At 37.7% G+C, this 24530-nt stretch overlaps 3 protein-coding genes across 8 annotated transcripts; 2 read left to right on the top strand and 1 right to left on the bottom strand.

Moving 5' to 3' along the window:
* Positions 1–891: 891 nt before the first annotated feature.
* LOC128257400 (uncharacterized) lies at positions 892–15694 on the top strand. 6 transcript variants are annotated; one of them, XR_008267863.1, is made up of 3 exons: positions 892–1220; positions 1280–1387; positions 1451–1636. XR_008267863.1 is itself a non-coding variant. In XM_052988407.1 (3 exons), the coding sequence occupies exons 1-3, from the start codon at positions 965–967 to the stop codon at positions 15563–15565; spliced, it is 426 nt and encodes a 141-aa protein (XP_052844367.1). In that variant the 5' UTR covers positions 892–964; the 3' UTR covers positions 15566–15694. The 6 variants fall into 6 exon arrangements, 5 of the variants coding, with proteins under 5 accessions (XP_052844367.1, XP_052844364.1, XP_052844365.1 ...); XM_052988407.1 differs by lacking the exon at positions 1451–1636 and adding an exon at positions 15515–15694 and having other exon boundaries at positions 892–1231; XM_052988404.1 differs by lacking the exon at positions 1451–1636 and adding an exon at positions 15515–15694 and having other exon boundaries at positions 1271–1387.
* A 3848-nt stretch (positions 15695–19542) lies between these two features.
* On the top strand, positions 19543–22013 carry LOC128257488 (elongation of very long chain fatty acids protein 4-like). The gene is made up of 4 exons (XM_052988518.1): positions 19543–19749; positions 20244–20406; positions 20983–21154; positions 21218–22013. The coding sequence occupies exons 1-4, from the start codon at positions 19589–19591 to the stop codon at positions 21517–21519; spliced, it is 798 nt and encodes a 265-aa protein (XP_052844478.1). The 5' UTR covers positions 19543–19588; the 3' UTR covers positions 21520–22013.
* LOC128257487 (nucleobindin-2) lies at positions 21913–24398 on the bottom strand. Its single transcript, XM_052988516.1, has 2 exons — positions 23997–24398; positions 21913–23617 (listed from the first exon to the last, which is right to left on the bottom strand). The coding sequence occupies exons 1-2, from the start codon at positions 24246–24248 to the stop codon at positions 22199–22201; spliced, it is 1671 nt and encodes a 556-aa protein (XP_052844476.1). The 5' UTR covers positions 24249–24398; the 3' UTR covers positions 21913–22198.
* Between the last annotated feature and the right edge of the window lie 132 nt (positions 24399–24530).

A 24530-nucleotide genomic window follows, 5' to 3' on the forward strand; every position in this document is an offset into this window, starting at 1 on the left:
GCTCCCCATATTCATAATGGCGCAAAAGTTTAACTCAATTAGAAAATTTCCTTTTTCCTGACTTTCAAACTTTATCAGTTTTTTGTCTGTCTGCTGGAGCTTCCTTAACCATTTTCACTTTGTACCAGAGTGCAGAGGACAAACAAACGCTTTGGCAACTATCTTTTATTTATTCATTGAATTCTGTTCTTCAATTAAAAAGCCATTAGAAATGGCAAAGAGAACACAGAAAGGGTGACAGGCAGACGGAGGTTGCAATGTCGATTCGTTGTCCTGGGAAACTCGGGGCAAACAATTTGTAAACACAACTCACCGATATCCCTGCACCTATAATCAATACTGTTATCCTTTGCTTTGTCAAAGGCAACATTTGCATGCAAGGACATCGTACTTGGCTTTTGTTCTCGCCTTGCCTTTGACCTACAACCTTCAGAAAGCCACTCCTCGTCGACCAACCGACCTAATTTATATTTAATGTTTGAAGGCACCAGAAGCTCTACAGAAAAATGAATTGCAAAAACTCCTACATAGAGAACAATTTCTAAACAAAGGGTCATACGTGTAATAGGCGAAACCACAAAAAAAATATGTAAACAAAAAAAGTGGTCTATGTGTTATTCAATTGTTTTTACTCTAATCATTATATCCTTGCAGAGGATATTATAGTTTCCGATCGAGAGTCGATCTAGCGATCTCCGCCTGTCCGTTCGTCTATCCGTATTTTGGAAAACTGGTTTCCCAGATTTAAACCTATCTGCATAAAACTTGGCCAAAAGTTGTGTTTCTATTGCAGGTGAAATACAATTCGGAAAAATAAGTGTACAAAAATGATGACTTTACTTATTTTTGACATTAAAACCCCAAAATGTAAATGTAAAACCAGTCCTTGAATTAATGATTTCAAATGCTTTCAAAGTCAAAATTTTTTCACTGAGTCGGACGCAACAATTTTTGTCTTCCTAAAATGTCAAATAATCACATATTTCGTTATGTTATTTTCGGTCTAGGCCTTTTTTACACCTGTGCCACGTTTGATAAGAACAAGGCAAGGTGTAAGGACTGCACGGGGTATAATAAGGAGCGTTGCCCCATCGAAGGTGACTCAGGATATTACGTGGCAATATCATCTAGAAAGCTTAAGAGTATGAAAGACACCAGTAAAGGCAATCCGTTAACAGATGATTTGGATGTGTGCATTCCTTCCAGCATGAACGTTGATGGTATTGAGATGGTATGATGGCCAGCAACAGTTCTTATTGACTTATCCCAGTGATTACAGTTGCCGGCGGGACTTTTCAATATATCTGCATCTGGTCATCAGAACTTGGTTGTCAACTTATACTTCCTGAGTCCGACTCGACAACGGACTGTTCAATTTGCCGAGCGGGTAAATATTTTGACGACATGGGGGGTTGTCCATGCAAGACCACAAAGTTGGATACTTCCACAGAAATATCGGGATCAGGGAATCTCAACGCCAGCTATCTTCGTTTAATGATTACGTCCTTTTTTGTGCAGCAGATCATTGCGCCATTAGGCTTTAATTGTAAGCCTTCACGGTCTTGAAAAATAACTAACAAAACTTGGGGAAAATATTTGAAATTTAAAAGTTTAAGTAATGTTTATTTGTTGTAATAGCTGCAAGGGTAAATAAACTTCGGCTTGCAGATAATTAAATTTTATTAAAGCTTTAATAACTGTCTACTTGGATTTTGAGTGTATCTCAGACTGGCACTCGTAGGTGCCAGACGGGTCAATACAATGTTATTTATATTTAATTTCCAACTCCTTGTGCGTCCAGGACACTTCTGTAGCAGGACGAACAAAATAGATTGGGAAAATCTTTCATAACTTTAATCTATATTAAGTTACGCAAATCGCACTGGGCAAGCAGGTCACATGAATGACAAGATTACAAAACATTACGTTTAATTAGATTTTGGCTTGGCTCTGGGCGATGCTGACCTTATAAAAATGTTTGGAATTCAGTTGGTGTTAACATGATAAATTGAGTTTTGAAAAGTTGGTTTTTTTTGTTTTACGTCTATAGCTAGGAAAGTCATCGAAAACCTTGCTTATAATTGCCGTTCGCAAGTGTGCATTTAAAAAAGTGCCCTGGGACAGTACCTCACTATTCAAGTCTTTTGCAACTGTCTGTTTTCAAGACTTCCAATTTAAATCCCTTTAAGACAACTGCTCTTACAAATTATTCATAGGCTAATTATATACCAAGGCTTCTGGACTGCAGGCTAAAATTAAGCAATAATAATGATAGTCCTGCTGACCAGCCAACCTGTTCATGGAGGTCAAAAGCGTTCGCTTGGGGACATGTGGCCTCATTGTCACTGGCAAATGCGATGGGAATAGCATTCTGACCTTGCGTAATTTTGTGACACGCAAGCCCATATACCGATTGTCCAGGCGGGAAAAGAAGCAAGGAATTTCCATATAAACCATTCATGCTTAACAAGTATTTTGCAATTAAAATTTGTGCTTTTAAACGTCATTCAATAGTCATGAAAATTACATATGCGACCGTGTGTTTTTCGTCCGTCATGGGAATCGGCAGCTTGCCACTTGTTGGTTCTGGCCTGCCATTTTCCCGATTGATGGCCATATTTCATTTGCAAATTTTCCATGGCTGCAAATGTGCATATTTATGAGGGGGGGGCGGTCAAAAATGCGTAAACAAGCAATAAGCCAAAATTCATTTTCCAACATCCAAATGATGCTATGCCCCCAATTGGAAGAGTCAGTTTAACTGCATATCAAAGTCATCTCCCAAATTTAAGCGGCTCTAACCGCTTTCGGGCTACCATAATTTATATAAAAATCGGATTCCTGACTGAGCAATTGCGAAACGAATTTCAGTTATCGTAATGACAAATAGTTGAAGAAATGTCAAATGAAATAAAGGGATATTTTTTTCTGTGTTTTAAATTATTTGTATTATTGTTTGTTATTATTTTTGTCCCAGCTTTTCTATATCTTCTTAAATTTGAATGCACTTGTCACCAATTAATCACCATGAAACCATATTTTGGTTTGAAATCATTATGTACAAATTATATGTATTCAATGATTAATCCAACAGAACTTAAAGAGACGAGCCATTTCCTGCAAAAACCTTTATCATTGCCATAAGTAATGAAATAAAAATTTTCAAGTTAATTGTTTGCTTTACTCTCCAAAGTAAAATGGGAAAACTAATTTCCCTTTGGCCAAATCATCGTCGAACTCTTGAGTGAACTTCCCGAATTCAAGCCGGAGCCCAGAAAGTTTCTTATTAATTAAGGAAATTGCGTTAAGTAAATATAAAATGTATTTAAAATTATATCTGGGTAATAACCAGAAACGGCCGAGTAGAGCGAGTGGTTGGCAGTCATGTGCGCCGTAGCAAAGAGTACGAAAATGTGGAAAAAACTTTGGCCTTAGCTGTCGGCTGTTGTTGGCTGTGCCGTGTTTATGTCCGTTCATTATGCAAAGAGCCAACAACTGGAGCACCGACTATATATACGTGGTTATGAGGACCATAAAGTAAAGCGCACGCCACTTTATTCCGGGCTCCGTTTCCCCTCCCTTTTCCCCGGCCCACAGTTCTAGGCCTTTGGATGGGCCTGTGGCTGCTTCATTACCCTAATGAACTTGAAAAAAGTATCGGGTGTACGGCGAGTCAAAGGCAACTTGAAGACAATCGCCAGGTGACCACCAGCCCCCTGGCCACCCCCCATTTTCCCGCTTTTCCTCACAGATTTGCCTGTAATGAGGTCATAGTCACGAGTGTTGACTTTAATTAGTGAGTTTTTGAGAGGGGAGTCTCCACCTCGCCCACTTCCTTTGAATGCCGGCAAAACGAGCTTTGGCCAGGCCATGTGACGCCGTTGTCCGGGCCACAAATTATCCGTTAATTATGGCCAATGTCGAAGTTTTCAGGCTGAGAATTCCCTGGTAATCAATATCAACTGGGAAACAAGAAACAAATTAGGGAAAATAACAATAATTCACGGATTTTCATTTACGGCTGTTCAATACTCTTTTCATTCCGGTTCTCTTAAAAATGAGTTAGCATAACTTACTTTTATAAGATGCAATTTTTTGAAGCTGATCATATTTAAATAAACTCTCATTTGGTTCTTTCGCTCTAAATAAAATTTGTAAATTTGTTGCTATGCTTCTAAAAGTTTTATTTTATGGAACACAAAAATATATAACATTTGCGAACGCATAAATTAAACATTAACGTAATGCATTTTTTAAATAACCAAATGATTTAATCCAAACCACAAGCTCATCAACTGAAAGTTGACAGATTACAGATATGCCGTTTTTCAATTTCATTTGCGCAGATTAGGCACACAAAGATGACCAAATAAATGTCTTCGGTATTATTAAAAAGAGACAAAAAGACTAGCCAAATGATAATTTCGGTTAAGACCTTGCCGAAATCTTAAGCGACTTACCTGTAGATTATTTGTGGAGTCAAATCAGCAGTCATGGAAACCAGCCAAAGGGCCAAGGCTTTTCCCTTTCCGGTCGCCAGCTGAAATAACAATCGAGGAAACTGGAGAAAGTGGTTATTTACATGCGGGGAAAAGTCTGGCAGGAAACAGGAAGTTGGTGGCAAGGACAGAAAGCCAGGCCAAGAAGATACCAATAAACCGGGAACGACATTTGTTGATTTTATTGACATGTTTCGTTGGCAAGCTGGTTTCTCTCTTTTTTTCTGCTGAGACTGGCAGTTAAATTTCCTCCTTCGCATGTCCTTTTTATTCCTGCCCAGCGGCACTGCTAGCCCATCTGCCTTGCTCTCCTTTTTCTCTTGGTCCGTGCGTGGTCTTAAAATGCGCCATAAAATTGATAAAATCAGTTGATTGTAAAAATTGATAAATTGAAATTGATTGAGGCAGTCGGGAAATGGAGGAAAAGTTTGAGGCACCGTGGGAAAGCACACGAAACTGCTTTGATTCCAGACACACACTTGGCTCTTTGCATACGAAATAGGTACACAGGAAATAAAGGATAATTTCTAACAGTAAAATATCAATATTAATACAAGTATATGCTTATTAATTTAATTGGTTTTTATTTTTTTGTTTCGTTTTTATTATTATTTAGATATTTTATTTATTTAAATATGTCTAAAAGGTTTAAACTAATAAACATTTTTTTCTGTGCCTCATGGAGCACATGTTGCCAAGTGATTTTTTTGGCCCACAAACAACATTAGCGGACGAAACGCAGTCGATGCTTTTTCTTTTCTTTCGGAAAATGGCAAGGACTTTGCCTTGGGGTAAAAGAAATCACGCAGCGAAGGCGGCATTTAATTAACAAGTTGAGAGGATATTTCTGGTCGAATAGATTTTAACTGACATACGAAAAATGTAAATGGTGAGAGGGAAATTTAAAATCAGAACCTGGAATAATTCGAAATTAAACGAGGATAGACAGGGGATAATTGAATTACAAATTCAAATGACACTTGTAACGAATAATCTTGAATTGATCTTATTACGGTTACTTAACTAATAAACTCTTACAAAATAAGAAGACCTTTTTAAGACCGAAGCCAATATAATGTTAAAATATTACAGAAAAAGGATTTTTTTAATAGCAAGAGCAAAAGTTACTTTGTTAATTGTAACTTTGATAGGAACTTTTTGACTTGATCCAATAATTAAAAAAACTTGTAAAGGAATTTTGCTTTTGAAATTGACATTTTGGCAACAATAAATCGTAAATAAAATTCATGGAAAATGTTCACTTTTTCCTGCAGTTTACTTGAAATCAGCTTTGTGCGCCACTCTTAATACTTTCTATGAACAGAAATACATTTTAGTAATTATCATAAATAAATGTTGAAATATGCTTTTGGAAATTATTTCAATTAAAGTTGTTGTCGGAAAGTGTGCGTCCAAAAAAAAGTTTAAGGTATGGTACAAATGGCCTTTGTTGCATTGTCATTGTTGCACTGCAAAACCAGATGACCCGAGGTCATTCCATTGCAAATGTACGAGGATCTGTGTGCTTTCTCTTGTATTCTGTTGTTGTTTGAACACTTTCTGCTACCGATACATAGTTAATTTCAAGTTGCTCATTTCGGGTACCTCTTTTGCTATGGCCAACTTGCCAGGTAAACGGGAATGTCCTGGGCTATAACCATAAACCTGGCGATAATTGCAATTGCATAATTAACGCTGTTTTAACGGCTGCCTTTAAAGTGCCCGCTTTAAGTACTCACCTTCACTCGTGTTGTCCTGCCTTCCGCTTGTTTTTAATGTGAGATGAAATTACTTTTTATTGACGCCCGGCAAACACGATTGACATGCACTTACACGCTCGTCGAGTGTCATTTTGCCACTTGCGGTGGCAATGGCCGCCGGTGCGTATGAGTGTGTGTGTGTGTGTCCTGTCATTATGCTTTTGTATGGGTGGATATCTGTGTGCGCAAACTGTATGCACAATTGATATGTGATAAAACCATTGGTTTAGCATTCTATGGGGCTTTATTACATTCTATAAATTTATGCATAATCAGTGTTGCCATTGAAATCTTTATGGTTTTGAAAATACCTATATAAATGTCCCATGGTAATTTTTCAATTTTTCACTGCACACCTTTAGTCACCTTTATTAGTATTGGTACCCTCAAATATTTTTTTTATTAAACTATTTAATAAAAATTTTTTAGTTAATTTAACTCCACTAAATTTAAGGTCCTTTGCCAAGCGCCAAGAGTTAAACGAATTTATGGGATATATAACTACTATTAAGATTTTTAGATACCCAAAGCTCTTAGTACATTTTAATTAATTAAGCGAAAGAAAGAAAAGTTCTCTTAATTAAAAATAAAGAGATTCAAAACATTTTTAAAATATTCAAAATTTTAAGGTTAATTAAGACCTTTATTAAAAGTCACCATTTCACTCGAAATTGTTTGCGCCGCTTGTAATGATTTTAAAAATTGCCAGTGACAGTTAACAAGTCAATCGCTGCACCACGGATATCCGATCAACCATACATATTTACCCCATTAAGAGGACACAAGCAGCGGACATATATCGGTATCGCGTCTGACATTATCTTAATGCTCATTAAAAGCCCTTTTGTGTTGAGCCATTGCTTAATTGCAAGTATCAGGGCTATTGGTTGATATGGCCATGGAAAAGTTTTTAATTGCTAAAGTTTGCAGCAAAGTGAAAATGGCAGTTGCAACACTTCAATATTTACGCAATATATTGATAGATGTGCAGCCAGGACAACCTGGCTAAAAAGCGCTGCTCTAAGCGCCGCGTGGTAATATGTCAAGTTGAGCAGCTAAACTTTAACACCTCGTTCTTGAACTCCCCATCATCTCGGTTGCCGCATTTCGGGGCACAAATGAGCAAAAGCTGTCTTATTACAGCTGCTGTTGTTTCTAGGAAGTCCAGGCCTCTCTGCTGCCACACCCCCCGCCCACGTAGCGCCGCCGGTTACGCCCCTTTCTTGCGGTTCTTTCTGGCACGCCCGCCGCCTTAAGCGCAGAGCATGTGGCTGTGGTAGTTGCACTTTAAAATATAACCAAGCATCCAACCTTACTATAGAAACAATTTTAAGATACTGAAGAAACATTTTCAACTTCCACATACAAAAATGTTTATGAATTTTGAACATTAACTCTTTTTATAATAAATAGTTGATTGTCGTCGATTTTTAAACTTATGGTAAAACATTAAGTCAATAATTTTAATTTTACAAATTTGTTTTAACTTGGACGGACCTACACAATTTAATTTATCGAAAAGTAAAAGGTAGACTATATCAAAATCGACGAAAAAAGTTTTCCCTAAGGCAATACTCAAGTTTATTGTACATTTGTATTTATATTTTGAAAATCTATATAAATAGCTAAGAAATCAAAGTAAAAATAAACGTTTTTTGTCTAAAGTTTTTTAACAGTATTTTGTTCATACAATTATTATAATTTATTTTAGATTTTTCAAACATGTGTTTTAAGAAATCTTTTTAAAATTTTATATATTCATTACAAAAATTTTTCCAAGTGTGCTGCAAATTTAAGTGCCTGCAACGCAGCTTAACGCAACTCATTTCCATCTGGTGTGCGAGTGTGTGCTTAACCGCGAGTGCAATTATTACTCGAAGTTGCAACAAACGGCAGCAGCTTGGTCAAACTTCCAAGAATCTCTTAATGGCTGCTGTTAAGAGCAAGGATTTGTGGCCCGGGAAGCTGGAAACCTGTAATGAAGATGCTTACATATCATAAACATCAGCGAGCAGGCAACCGGTCCATTGTTATGCCAACAGCAGCAACGGAATACCAGCAAACGTTTGACCAGGCGGCTAACAATGACATTTTCAAAGGAAACAAACACGGGTCAAAATGCCCACAAAAGAGCTCAGCAAATTGAGTACACGCTTAAAAATAATTTAATTAAAAAACAATAAGTTATTTTAAAAGCGCTCTAAAGATTGTTTTTTTATTCAGTGACATCTATAGTTTATCCATTAAAATTCAAATGCCGAAACTTTAACTTTATGGAATGGAATACAAATTACCTGAATATGTTTGGCTAAATATACAATCAAAACTTTTAATTTTCTGTATAACCAATGTCGTTCATTTATCACAAAGCCCTAATATCTAATAACTCTTATAAAAACAAGTTTTCAGTTTAATCATTTTGTTTAGTGCATTTCTTGGAAATGCAGAGGCTAGTTTCTGTTTCCGTTCCTGTTGTCACTGTAATGGAAACTGTATTTCACCTCGATAATGAAAAAATTCATAGCAGCACTGTGTGAGCAGCCGGAAATGTTCGTAGAAAACGGCGAACAATAAAGTTTCTTGTCGCGTATCGCACTTATCAAATTACACAGAAGAGTTTTCTTCGCTTTTTTCATTTGCATTTGCCGTATTTCGAAATTGCACATTGTCAACAACGGTAAAGTTTCCACCTTTGCGAGGGGTAAAAAAGAAGCAGCGGTAAGAACAACCATAACAGCGGTATTATTAACAAAAACAATAACTTATTACCCATTGCTTTTAGTAGTTTTTATAACTTTTACGACTTTTTAATAAAGTTGCAATGCATTTGCTTGTTGCACTAGGCAAGGTAATGGGGATTTGGGGGGTTTGTAACTACGACTTCAACTCCCAAGACAAAGTTTTCGCCCAAGGCCTGGGGCTGGCGATGCTGCTCAAGTTGTAATTTACCCACTCAAACTCCCTTTTAACCTCCCACCCCCTTCTCGCCACCCACTTCGACAAAGTGAGTTATGCAATGTCACGCATCCGCCATGTGGTCGGACTGGCTTCTGTTTAAGGCTTTAAGCTGCAGCTCGCTGACAGCCTAAGCCCCGCCTTGAATGCACAGTAACAAAAAATGTACACATGTGATATAAGTATCTACGATCTGATTAATTAATAATTTCTTAATTATGATAAATTTAATTCATTTCTATAAGGTGTCGTGGTGAGGTATTTTCCTACAGTTTTAAATGTATTTTACTACTGTAATACTAACATATTTTCCTTACATATCTTTTTGTAAAACTTTCAAAAATAAATATAAAACTTATACTTAATCCATTATTATATTATTCGTTTTATTTTATATTGTTAGTATAGATTTTTATAATTTTTTATATATTCCTAAGCAGTTCTCAAATAGTTTAGTTTTTTCCTTCAGTGCAGTGCATCTCCACTTCAAAGACAAACAACAAACGATGCCAGACAGTGGAAACAGTAAAGCATGCAACACAAACAACACACACCCACGCACCAAAATTTCTGGTGGCAAGAATGCTAATTTGGCCCTCTCACACACGCCAGCATCAACATCTGCCACTGATAGTGTTTTGGAGGGGATTCCTATGAGGAGGTTGGTACGGGGGGTTCTGCGGCCAAAGTTTCTACTGTGGCAACCAGCAGTGGCATAATGCATTTAGCCATCTTGCTGATTCCGGGTCCTGCGTAACTTTTCATTCACTTTGCCACATATTAAAATCTAACCACAAAATGTCAAACCGAAAACCAAAAGTTATGCATTCGTGTCTGCGTAAATATGTACACGGTGTTTGTTCGTGAGTGTGTGTGTGTCTGTGTGTGCGTTTTCTGTGAGTGCACTTGTGTGCTTGACAGGTGAAACACAAAAGAATTGTTGCGTAAACTTTGATGTTTATTAGTTGCAACGCCCTGAGTAGCTTCAGGGCAGTTGGGACTTAAACTATTTTAAACCGCTTTGTAAAGACTAATATTTATTTATTTTAGTTTATATAATAAATGAAACAAATTTTGAAATTATATTTGGAAAATGGTTATGATACATTTTAATGTCGAAAATTTAAGTGATAAGATTTTAAAAAGTTTTTTTTACTCGTAAGCCAAATTTTATAAAAACGAGCTAAAAATTAGTTAACTATATTATTGTGGATTGTGAAATAGGGCAACTTAAAGAATCCGAAAATCTAAAATATATTAAAAAACATTTAATGAAATTTATTAAAAGAAAATTGAAAATTGCATTTCCTTAAGTGCGTAAATAATATGGACTTATACATAATAGAATTTTATAATTTTTTTTTAAATACTCAATTTAATATTTCTTAATATAATTGGTGAATTGGAAAGCAAGTAAAATTAAAAATGCTACCGTCACGCTCCATTAACAACCGAACTTCAGCGCGTCATGCAAATCACGTATGTCGAAACTAATGAAAAGTGTTGACACAGCTAAATGAACCAAAATCGCTCATATTTACACCAACCTAAAAGTGTTGACAGATTAATTAAGCCGGAATATTAAAAAAAAAACAAATCCACAAAATATAGCAAACAACAAATAACAACATCGTTGCATTGTGTATGACAGTGACGATGTAGAAAACGCAAACATGCATTATGCAAACCTAATTGCAGTCTTTGTAGTTGTTGTCGCTGCTGTTGCGTAATTATAATTGCGTTTATTGTGTGCATTTTAGCCAATAATTAGCATTGAATTAATTTTCGAACAGCAAACCAATTAGACACACACCTTATCCTCGACTCTTGACCAAGTCGGCAAAGCTGACCCCACACCCTTAACCCTTTGAACCCCCTTAAATAACCACACAACATCATCATTGTCATCTTCTGCTAGTTGCTGCAGCATAATTCCATTGAAATTAGATTACCATCTCGGCCAATCTCTTAATCAAACACTTCGCATGCTGGTTGTAATTACGTGTTTCGCGATGCCGTTTGGGTCAAATGAACTTGAAGCTCATTTATTTCAATTAAATTGATGAAGTAAAATACTGTTCAACTTTGAGTCTTATAATTATCGGGTTTTAAATATACTAACCTAATAAGTACTAGGTCCAAGATGAAACATTAAATACTTTTTAAAGTTCGAAATCTATCTTTAAGGTGCTTGTCAGATCAAGAAAACGAAATTCTCACAACTTACTCCGACTTAAAGCAACTATATTTTTAAAGTGGTTTAAAATAACATTTTGAATAATAAACATTTTAAGAATTTTTTATTACCACTTTATTGTTCAAAATGTTGAATTTCGGTTATCAAAGTTTTGGCAAAAAAAGTGACTTAAAAATTAAAAAAAAAGCTTTAACAGAAAAATCGTCGTTTCACAGAAAATAAATTAAACAAAAAAATATAAATTGTTGATATAAGCTCGAAAGTGTAGATTGTGTAATTGTGAGTTAGAAGGATAAGGCAGGAGATTTACGAGCTAAGAGCCTGGCCAATGGCCTTGTTGAAATTGCAGCACAAAATGCGTTTGCGAGAGGCGTTTAAAAGAGTTTCCCAAAGTGCAAACGCAGCGCCCTAAGCGAGAATTTCTCAAGTCCACTAACACACATACGCAAACGCAATGGGGATTTTGGAAACACAAACACAACAAACTGGACATAAAGCACCACACACTCGCAGCGGAGTACAATGGATTGCATTTGAAATACACAGACGACGTGCCCAGATAAATTTTCCTCAGTCTCATTCTCAGTCACATTCCCATATGGAAGTCCCTTCCTACACTTACAAAAAATTGTTATAAAAATAAATACTCCTTGAAACTAATATTTAAAAGGATTTTAAGTCTGAAATGTTATGTTATGATATTGTTCTAAATATTACAATTTGTATATTAGATCTTTTAGTTGGTATTGATGTACAGCACTCAATCATAAATTTTCTTGTGTGTATACAATTTTAAGCCAAAAGACAACGCTGCAAAAGTTCCAAGACAGTCAAACTGAGACTCGGACCATCCATGCTGACTTTGAAACTTATGCGCCAGCCGTTAAGCTCAGCTCAATGTGTTGTTTTTCCCCGCTTTTTCCCGGGGTTTCCTTGCTTTTCCTTGATTTTCCTCTGTGCTTGGGCGTGTGTGCGTGGAAAAGCAGCTTAAGCATGCACATTCGCATAAGGAAACGGATGAAGAAGTTGCAGAATAAGTAAGCTGCTGCAACTCATACGAATTTCATATATATAGAAAGCAAAGAACAACTCAACTTACGACCAAAGGTGCACCTAAGTTTGTTTTATAAACTTGCGAAAGGTAAAACCATTTGTTTTCTGAAACTTTAGCGCTATTGATTATATTAACAAAATACCATCGAGTATAGCCTAATCATAGCAATAAAATGTTTTAAAAATTTTTAAATTGCTTTGATATATTTAGAATGAGAATTAGAATTATCTTACTTAAATATTTTTTTAATAGTTGTTACGCTGTTAATAAATTACTTCCATCAGCAAAGAGATCCCGTATTTTAAATACTTAATATACCCCAAATTGAGACCGCCCAAGACCAGGGAATGTATAAATGCTCATAAATATTCCTTTCCATAATAATAAAAAAACTAACAAGAAAAAAAGAAAATCATGTGGAATGGCTGCAGTGGTGGTAAGCAATTTTTGAGTGCCGCCTGAAAATATGCAGTACTTTTTTTGCAAGTTTTTTTTATAGCCGGAGATGCGAAAGGAATGTAAAACAGTGTCTACAAGCTTAAGCTAAATACAGAGTAGAACATATGTTAACCCTGCACCATTGAATTATAAAGCATCACCAATTAATAAATTAAAAAAAAATTTAAATGAATTTGTACCAAAAATAATAGAAGTCAAGCAAATCAGTTACTAATGTTAAACGGTTGATATTTTCCTATTAAAACTTGTGGAGTTATTCAACTCCTTAACATTTTAACCACTAAAACTAAAAAGAATGTATCGATTTTTAGTATGCAAACAAATTCTTTTTAAATTTGTGGGTATTAGAAAAAAAGCAAACGATTTTAAAACAATTAGAATAATAACAACCAAAAACGTCAACGCTTGTCTATTTAAATTAAATATTTTTTAACTTTTTTCAAATTCCGAAAAGTTACAATAAATATTTCCTTACCCCCGAAGACAAGTTTCCATTTCATTTGCCCTCATTGAGCTCGAACAAAAATTCTCTTGGTCGCGGGCTTAAATGACCAAAACATTTTTATAACTTAATTAAACACTGATTTGGCCTTCACATTTTATGTCCATTTCCACACAGCCAGCGACAACACAAAACCGAACACGTCGTTCAAACCCAACCCCCAAAAAAAGACGAAAAGCGAGCAAAAAATTGTTGGAGAAAATGAAGTTCTATTCGATTTGTTTTATTGTTCATCGGTTCGGTTCGTGGGAATGGATTGGGTGGTTTGGGTGGTTGGATATTTGGTCGGATGGCTGGTCTGTGGTCAGCTGCCAACTGGGAGTATTAGTTATATGTGCTGTGTCGGCTATTTTGGGCTCCTGGCAGCGGCAGCGGCAGCGGCAGAGGAAACAAAGTTATTTTGCGAAACTGCCAATTGTCGGACTTACTTTTTGTTCATGCCACTGTCGCTGCCACATGCCACATGGCAATGTTCTCGTTCTTTTATTGTTCCGACTATATAGAATATCCCCCCGATTTCCGTACGACACAGACAGCCAGCTCAATAGAAAGTTGCACTTTTTCCGGGGCTTAAATCGTTAGATGTCGAGTTATGATGGAATCCCTTTGGCTTGGGCCACTTTAATTACAGCCTCGAGGTGTCAATGGCTGAGATTAATCAGTTTAATGGCTCTCTCTGTGTTCTGGCATATTTCAGCGGAATAAAGTCATTAAAATGCAATTAAAAATTGCGGGTAAGCTGCCTTGCCTTTTCCTCACTAAAACGTGTTTGTGAAATTTCTTAGCTCAATTTAATTAATTTAGCACAGAGCAAAGGCAAGAGATATGGGCCAGAGGGTTCTTGTGGTTGTGTACTAACTTTGTTTGGCTTAAAGTAATTAACATACATCGTTTTGCTAGAGGTGCTCTTTCTTGATGCTATTTTTCTGTTGCTGGGGTGAAAGTAAACTAATTGTTTATGGGATAAACATTTATTTTCGTTACTTGAGCGAAGCTAGAAAGTGAATTAATTGCTGATTGCAGAATTTCAATTCAAGTACCATTCGCTTAGCCAATTTAATTTTTTATTGCTTGGTTATTGGGTATTTGAAATTTACGCTAAACTTAAAAAAAATTATTTTTATCCAGTATTATTAAACCGTTTTATTATTATTATCTAATACTTAACAAAACACTGTTTTTTCAATTGAGCAAAAATTATACCTGACTTTAATTTAAATTAACTCTATATGGTTGTATAGATATTTAGTAGAACACTTTTCTTAATTTAAAAAAATACAACATTACTTTAAGTAGTCCTCCAAACCTTACTATACGATTCCGTTTTAAGATTGAAATAAAGCTACAGATTCCATCAAATGATCTTTCAAACCTTGGTGACAAAGTGGTAAACCATTAATTTTACTTGATTTAAGTTTGCCCTTAAGATACGATACCTAAAATGCATTCGATACTCCACCGATGAGAATACACTATTCTATAACATATTTCCCTTACGACTCCATCCCGTCCTCTAGCTCCACATCCGACATAAACGATGCAAAGCCATGACAAATGTGATGTGGCAACGTGGCGTATGGGTGATGGCAACAAAAATCAACTCACCCGTAGAGACAAAAAAAATATGTTGCACACATTGCCACGTGCAGTTGCACCTGCTAAAAGATGTAATAATGTAAAAAAACAAATGATACCTATCAGGAAAGTAAAAGTTTGCTTTTATAAAATGTACTTGCAGTATAAAAATGACTATGCAACGCCATTTACTTACAAATATATTATCAGTTAAAAAAATATAAAAAGTATGTGATATAAAGGCTTAATTTTATTTTATATTTTAATACCTGTTTCTATTTATTAACTTACAAGAGGGACAGAAATTTTTCCTAAAATATTTACCAAGCTGTGAAGCCAATTAAAACAAGAACGGCTAGTTTTGACGAAGGCCAAAAGCCACTGCGATTTGCAACCACCAAAACCAACCTGATTCTTTACAGTTAGAGAGAGAGAATTGCGCCTCAATATAGACTACACCCGAAGAAGGAATACCTGTATAAAACCAAGATATTTTACCCATCAAACCCGCAGGTCTTCATGCTTCTGCGAACATTGGGGAACATTTTGCCACATTCCCATTGAGCCGGAAATGTGCAGGAAATGCGAGTAAACACAAAAAGCGATTCGACTCGACAGTGGACATTCACAGGACAGCAGCATCCATAGCATTGGAGGAAGTCTGAGGAGAAGCCACTGGGCCAGGTCATTCGCATACAATAATCCCCAACAAACAGCAAAAAGAAAATCACAATGCAATAGCAAGGCAAAGATTGCACAGCTAAAAAAAATAAGACAATATTTTAAAATAATATTCGAACTATGAAATTAATAAGTGACCTCACGTTTTTACAGGAAAACTAGGTTCAAAATATTATCCACTAAGTAGCAAATATTGTTAAAATTTTTTTTTTAATAAGTTAATGGGATGACAATTCAATTTTAATAGAATATTTTTTTAAACAAATATGAAAACTATACTGAATGGCTTTATTTTTCAGATGATTCAGTTTTTACATACCGGAACTATTGATTTAAAATATGCGTCGTACAGTTTTCCTTCTATTTGTAACATGCTTTTGCAAAAACACAATATACCTTTTTGAAATATGAAAAAATATCAAGCATTTTTTACAGTTGGACGGACAGTCGAAGGGAAAGTGAGAAAATCGAGAAAAGCAGGGGAAGGCACAACCCTCGTTGGCAGCTTGACTTGCTTGATTGCTCTCCGCTGTCAATACACGAATATTGATATAATGATGCGACCAGTGCAATGTCCAACGGGCATAAAAATCCCTGGGATGCACAATAAAAGAAGAAAGCATCAGTTTGTATTTTTGTCCGACTCTCCACTTGCCTGCCCGGTTATAAGCTGCTTCAAAATTATTTGTCTTATAAACATCGTGAAGCCTTTTACTTGATTGCGAAATAATTCGTTGTTATTGAGACAGTTTTTTAGGGTAATAATTTCGATTTTGTTTCTGGTAAAACTTTTTTAAAGTCGGAAATCACGGTTAAAAAGAAATGCTATAAACCAAAAACGCAGATTAGGTTAAAAGATTCCCCTTTCAAATTGGAATTCTTATGACATCGTTCATTCAACTTTTCAACTTCGATCCGATGACCGCAAACACATTTACATATGCATACTTATGAGGGTCCAGCAGGGTCAAAGATGGCAAAAAACTGCAGCAAACCGACATGAATTCGTCATGCAGACGACTGCCGCTGACAATGGGACTTTTATATCCATTCTGTGTCCAGGATATGCACTGCAAAAAGTTTGAAATATTTCTGCGCTATAAATTTTAAAATAACAATTTGTAAATTTTTTTTTTTAACTATAAATAAAAGTTGAAGAACTTATTGAATTACTGCATTAATAAATACTAAATATGTTTAAATTGGCTTTAAAATAATCAAGTTTTTAATAAATATCTTGATATTGTTAACAATAATGTTTCCTTCATCTTTTGTGTTATTTTATCTAAAATGCCAAGGAATTATATATTTTCTCTGTTTTTTGAGTGTCTATTCAGCATTTGTTTAGTCCAATGTGCAGCAAAAAGTTGGGGGCACAAAACTGTAATCTATTTAATAAACCACGTGATCCACTCGGGGCGACATTGTCAGCACGATGAACTGCCCGCTCACCTCTGGGGAACTCTACACACCCAAACATCACTCCACAAGAGTAAATTATTCAACCCTGTGAACGCTTGAATGGATCGGAATTCACAAATATCAATTCAAGGGGGCACGTAGAGGATGACAAAATACCAACAACCAGGCAGCCGACCATCAACCTCTCATCGGCCACCAACTTCGATTGCATTTAGGAGTCACACTGGCTACTGCATTGTCAGAGGTAAAACTGTTTTCGAGTTGGCAGAGATTTAAACTTATCAGCATTAGTTAATTTAATGATTTTGTTTACCCCTTAATTTATATTAAACTTATACCAAAATCTACTTTTAAAATTAAGATACAATTTATAGAATTCTTTATTAAGTATCCCTTATTATATTTAATACAAAATTATTATTAAATTATTATTATTTATCATGAAATTATTACTTTACTTTAAATGTAAAAACTAAAATTTTGAGTTGATACGTGTTTATTGATTTTAGTTTCCAAATCGAGTGAATTTTCTCTTGTGAGCACAGTTTTATTAAAGACTTTTTTTTATATTTGTATCTTGAATATTTTTCATCCTCATATTAAAGGTACAGACAGTCGATTATGACAAACAAACTAACTCAATTATACGGTTACGTAAGCACACACAATCCAGGAGTCCGAGGGACATAGGAAGGATACATAACATAGAAAGGGAATTCTGACGGGCGAAGGACGAGCGTAGCCGCAGGACATGATGGCATATGTGCAACCTCCGAATGATGGGCAGAGCTAAGCGGTTAACCGCAGAAGGGAGTGGCGATTGGACCCCATGCGAAGTGTGGACCCCAAAAGCGGGACTGACCCCATTTCGAGGCTGAATTGTGACATTATTTTAATGAAAATTGACGCTTGATTCGATGGGCGGCATTCCACAGCCACTCCCCGAAAATCCAATGATTGAGCCCATAAAATGGGTCCAACTGCTGCTGTTACTGCGGTCAACTTGCGATACAATTGCGCTTTACGAGTGCCAGAACAAGGCTTACGAAATAATAATAATGCAAACATCCAATATAGGAAGTGGATGTGGCGGAGTGTGGGGTTGCGGAGCTCAACCCTTTGGACGCAGCTGCTCCGACGGCATCCAAAATGTAAACAGCAGCGCCAAGAACACAAAGTGCCTTAGGTGCAAACACGTACTGCAATTCAAATAAAGAAAACAATAATAGAAAATGGAGTCGAAGCCGGAGACATGGAAGGGCAAAAAGCCAGAGAAAAGCGCAAAAACATCTACCAGCACAGAGGGCTTACAACCGGACCCTGAGTAGTTAACTCTATTGAAAATAAAATACCCTTATTCCAGGGATAAGAATAATAATATATTCCCTTAAGATAATAGCTATTGGTAAAAAGTATAAGGCTTCTTGAGAAAGGGATCCCCTTGCATATATATCTAAAAATATATAAATACGTAAAACCACACTTAAACACTTAAATTTTGTTAGTTTACAAATTTTTAATTTATAACTTAATAGTATGCGCGCAAATTGTCTTAAGTTTTAACCAGTTAAAATACCTTTCCTCGTTTTCTGTGCTTTCTGAGTATGCTACAGTTTCTCAGGACGTCTTAGCGAAATGTTTGCCTTTCGTTTTTGGCTTTCAGCCCCTTTTCCTCCCCCCGACTTTTCCGATTTTCCTTACCACCCATCAACCTGCCATTCCCATCACCATCAGGCAACCGTTCTCACGTTGCACACTTTATTGTGCTCTCCAATTGTTTTTCTTGTTGTTTTTGCTCCTGCACTTGCACTATTCAATATTGATGATACGGCGCCACAAAAGATATATGTATGTAACTATATTTAACGCTTCATTGATCAAGAGGCAATCGGAAAATGAATTCATCTGCTTAATCAAGATACAAATGAAGTTGAAATAAATGTAAAACCGACAACAAAGGATGGTGCTGGCTTAATGCGAAGTGCTCTGCTCATAAAGGTATTTTAATTAAACATTTTCCCAGCTATGAAAACAAATTTTAATTAAAAATTATAAACAAGATTCAAAGTTTACCCAAGTTTTCACTTTATCGTAAGTGCCATTTTGTGATCATTGTTTAAGAGAGATGGATTTGGATTTTAATATTATTGTTAGTATATGCAATTTTTGCTTTCATTAAAAAGTCACTTTACATTAGTAAACGGACTCCGAGTTGTTTGCTATTTGATGGCAATATTGTGACTGTTATATACCACTTAAATCTGACCCAAAAATTAAATATTGACCTTGGACCCCAGCTGAGAAGCAGCCGCGAAAACGCTAATTGAAAGTCTTAAAGGTAAGCCCCGAACCTGCCCCAACACTTAGGTATGCTCCAGCGACACCTAATTACAATATTAACGCATTAGGGCTAAAATTCCTATATAAGAGCCGAATGTCGGCTGCTCAGCTTAGTCATTTGGGAGTTCTTAAAGCACACATTCGATGGTGTCCGATGAAAATAGTACGAGAATTGGCAGCTATTCGTTTCCATTTGCGGACGAGCGGACACGAACATGGCCGCTGGTGGAATCGCCTTGGAATGTGCCCGCCCTGCTGACCCTCTATCTGCTGATGGTGCGCTATGGACCCAAGTGGAGAGCCAGGTGAGGTCAGGTCATCCATCCAACCGACACACCACTTTAAACTCCCACCGGGCACAAGGACACACAGAAAAAACGTCGGTGATTTGATAATAGTTTTTATCGTATCTATTTGATATGTCGAAACAATGGCAACTCTTAATCTTAAAAACAATTATAAAAAAAGATTAATTAACTGCATTTGTAAAACAAGAAACCAAATATAATTTTTTCACGGCAGCAGCGGTAATCGAACCTATCCTTTTTTGTCCAAATACAGATAGCCAAAATTTTAGTCTACTGCGTCTTGTCATGTGACCTTTGATAGTATTTATTTATTCTGCAAATAATAATAATTTTTACCACATAAATAACTTGATATCTTACAGCTTTGTTTTGACTCAAAAGATTTTTTTATGTAGACATCAATTTTTTTTTCGCTCATCATATAAATAAATAAGCAGTTGAAGCTGGGAATGTGATATCGAACTGTTTTTTTTTTTTTTACCTGTACACAGGTACAAGCCGCTGCAGTTGCGAGTGCCATTGTTCTGCCACAGTTTGGCCATGGCTCTGCTGAATGCCCACATTTGCCTAGAGCTCTTCACTTCGACGCGGGCCCTCAACTATAGCTTCAGTTGTCAGCCATGTCGGGTGAGCTATAGCCCACATGAAATGCGTGTAAGTTGGGGCCAACGAAAATGGGGAAAAAACACTAAGCTTGATAAAGCGGAGCCTTAAATACCCTTACAGAAAATTTTTTTTAAAATACTTGTCTATGCTGTCCTTTTCATTGTTTAGCAGCCAATACTATTTCTAAAATCCGACTTCAACTATGACAATAAACCGATTGATCATAACAGAAAATGGTCTATACAAAAATTTAAATAATATAAAAATATATTAATTAGGGCATCAATTTTTGTAATCCATGAAATAATATTTATTTTATTTAGCTTTAATAAAAATTATTAAGTTAAATTGCAATCTGTCAATTTAAATTTGAGTTCATCTTGAGTTTAATAACTTAAATAAATTAATTGGAAGTTAAACTTAAAAAGGAAGCTTATATTATATATTAATCTAAAGTAAATAATGTCCAGCATCCAGAGGCTAACTAAAAATACATAATAAGTTCTTAAAGCACTCGAAGGCAAGTCATTGCTCATATATGATATGATATGATACTGCAAGGGTATACAGTGCCCGCAGCCGAGTGTCAGTATCGAATTGAGAGAGGGTTCCTTTGTAAAACAGATTGCTGCGGCCCTTTGGTGGTTCTACATTTCGAAAATATTGGAATTCGCCGACACGGCCTTCTTCATCCTGCGGCACAAGTGGACGCAGCTGAGCTTCCTGCACGTGTACCACCACAGCACCATGTTGGTCCTGTGCTGGGTCTTCGTTAAGTGGAAGCCGACGGGTTCGAGTGAGCATTCCCGATACTTTTAAATGCGTCAAAGGCCTTATCCCTCCTTCGTTTTTCGTCCAGCCTTTGTTCCGGCCATGATGAACTCCTTTGTGCACATCATTATGTACGGCTATTATGCGCTGAGTGTACTGGGTCCTCGCATCCAGCGATTCCTGTGGTGGAAACGCTACTTGACTGGCCTTCAGCTGCTGCAGTTCACCATCGGGTTGCTCTGGGCCACGCAGCTGGTTATCCGGGACTGCGAGTACGGAACCTGGATAAGTTTCACTGGAGGCGCCTACATGCTGCCGTTCCTCTTTCTCTTCGGAAGATTCTATGCCCAAAACTACAGGGTATCGGCAGACATCAAGAAAGCCATGTAAAGTGAATATAATCTTGTCCCATTTAAACAGAAAGAATTTTAGAGACTGTGCAAAACAGGAATATATGTGTTGCTTATATCACAGCTGACAATAAACATTTTTATAACGTATTTTGATGCACTGAATTCAATAATGGGCATTTATGTCTTTTTACATGTTGCTTTGACGCTGAACATTTCATGAACTCAAAAACAAAAGTTAATTTACACGTGAACCGATTTACGATAGGAGCAAATTATATTTAAATATTTAACCTTTTCCTAGACAGCACTTCAAGTAATACTGACACTTCTGAAAAAATCAAACCTTTCAGGCATAGGACGGGATGAATTAGTAATGATAAACTCAGGCTTTATTTTTTCTAAGCCTGGAAGTCAACGCAAAAAACAACGGTTTTTCGTTTCACTGCATTTATTATGTATCTGATGTTTTGGCATAAACTCATATGTACAAAAAATTCGTTAAAAAAATACATTGCGTAAATGCAGAACTACGGTATGAGAGAAAAAAGTACAAAAAGATCGAAGTATACAAATTTAAAAGAGAATGCGTTAACCGTTTCGAGTGAGATATATTCATTTTAGTTAGCTATTTCAGTCCAATCACATTGTGTTCTCGTTAACAAAAGAGTTTGTTTTGCCTTACATGGCCTAAATGAAATGCTTCAGCCAAGGAATGTTTAGTGTTGCTGGTTGGCTGTTTCCTGATGTTGTTTTTGTTGCTGCTGCACTGGCAGCTGTTGATTTTGAGCTGGTGGAGGACTCTGATTATGAACTTGTTGCTGTTGAACGGGCTGATGTTGCGCGGTTTGCTGCTGTTGCTGTTGCACAGGCTGTTGTTGCTGCTGCACGGGCTGCTGCTGCTGTTGCACAGGCTGCTGCTGCTGTTGCAAGGGCTGCTGTTGCACAGGCTGTTGTTGCTGTTGCACGGGTTGGTGTTGCTGCTGCTGTTGCACAGGCTGGTGATAGACGGGCTGCTGTTGATAAGCAGGCTGTTGTTGCGGCGGAATCTGTCCTGCGTGCTGATAGACCTGATTAGGATGCAGCTGCACCGGTTGCTGTCCGTTTCCATATTGCTGCTGCTGGTATTGCTGGGCGTACTGCTGTTGCTGCTGTGCGTACTGCTGTTGCTGCTGTGCATGTACCTGGTCAGGTTGCTGGTAGTGCAGTTGTCCGCCTGCCGGTGGCGCCTGCTGGTAGGCTACGCCTCCAGGTGGTGGAGCAGCGTAGTATCCCTGCGGCATGTTCGGATGCGGCGGCAGCTGGCCGGCAGCAATCATTCGCTGGACCTCCTCTTGGCGTCGGCGCTCGTACTCCAGATACTCCTCGTGGGTGTACTGCGGCTGGCGGTCGATCGTCTCCCACTCGGGGTCCTTTTGGAACTCCTCCTTGGTGGTCTGCATCATGAACTCCTCGATGCTGATCAGGCCATCGTGGTTGCTGTCAGTCTCCTGGAAGTAGTGCTCGCGCATGCGCTCCATCTCCTCGGCCCGCTCCCTCATGTCGTCCTCGGGCAGGTCGCTCTGGTAGACTTTGTCCAGTTCCTTGACAAACAGGGCCTTAACTTCCGCCTCGTCCCAATAACCATTGCTGTCGACATCGTGAATTGAGAAGAAGGTCTTTGGCTCGAAGTCGTTCTTGTCCATGTGGTCCTGTTTCTCCCACACATCCTCCAGTTGGGCCTTGTTTCCCGGGTGATGGAGTTTCTCGTGGTTATTGTGTTTCTGCTCTTTCTCCTTGACCTCGGCTTCAAACTTCTTGCGCGACTCCTCGTCCATTTCCTTTTTCTGTGCCTCGCGCTCGAATTCCTTCTGCATTTCGTACTCCTTAAACTCGCCCCGCCGCTTGCGATCCGCCTCGGCCAGGTCGTCCGAAGTCTTCTGGATCAGCTTGCGCAGATCCTCGATCTCGAAGGTATGCTCGTTGTCGTGGTCTAGATGCTGCGACACCTTCAGGTGCTTCCGGTCAATGTCGTTGGATAGCTCGTAGGCCTGGTTGGCCAGTTCTCGCAGACGCTCAACTTCGCGACGCTTGATCTCGTCCAGCTTGGTGCGAACATGGTGATTCACGTAGTCCAGTTCCTGTGCGATCTTGCCACTCTGCGAATGGAGACAATCGTACATGGATTTTACAAGGACGTACAGAAATCTTGCTTCTTCTTATAGTATTTTCGCTTTTGTTGACAGCCCTCGACTTAATTGCAAAGCCAAAACTTTTATTAATCATGATGTATGGCAAATAGGCTACAAGGTTTCAATAATCACAGCTTATATTTCAATAATTATAGCCTATAATTGAGTTGTCTGCAATACTTTAAGAAATAACAGAGATGATACCTATAATATGACAGGTTTGAAGTCCGTCTAACTCTGCTAGGTACTTGCTTAGACTTTACCCAACACCTATGATGAAAGCGATATGTTGTCCAGACGTGGCTAGCAATACGCTATAGTTCCGGGAAATCCCCCCGCCACTCACCCGAATGTCGGCCTCCGGCGCTTTGTCCAGCTTCTTCCTGAACTCGGGATCGGCCTCGAGGGCCTCGACCACCTCCCGAAGATAGCGCTCGTACTCCAGGGCCGTTTCCACGTCGGCGGTGGCCGGAGTGGAGGACTCCGCCTCCTTGTGATCGTCCTTCTTTTTCTGCGAAACGGGCAAGGCGACAACCGTGGAGATCAAGGCGGAAATCGCAATCAGAGCCAATCCCAGCAGGGCCACGTTCTGCGCCATGGCTCCAAGTGTGTGCTTCTGGCGTGTACTTCCCAGTCTTGTCCAATGCAAGCCGACAACTGTGCAAATATCCCAACAAAAAACAAATATTCTTAAGAATATAATCTGACGTGTCGGAGATATTGTTGATCAGCGTGACCGTGCTGCACAACCAAGATAATACATGCCATATTGTGGAAAAATACCTAAATAAATGCAAAATATACCGTAAATATACAAGGCCCCCTACCCAAGACACAAACCATGGAAAACATTCACACTAGCAGTAAAACCGCGAACTTT

Source organism: Drosophila gunungcola, assembly GCF_025200985.1.
Source record: "Drosophila gunungcola strain Sukarami chromosome 3L unlocalized genomic scaffold, Dgunungcola_SK_2 000002F, whole genome shotgun sequence".
NCBI lineage: Eukaryota > Metazoa > Arthropoda > Insecta > Diptera > Drosophilidae > Drosophila > Drosophila gunungcola.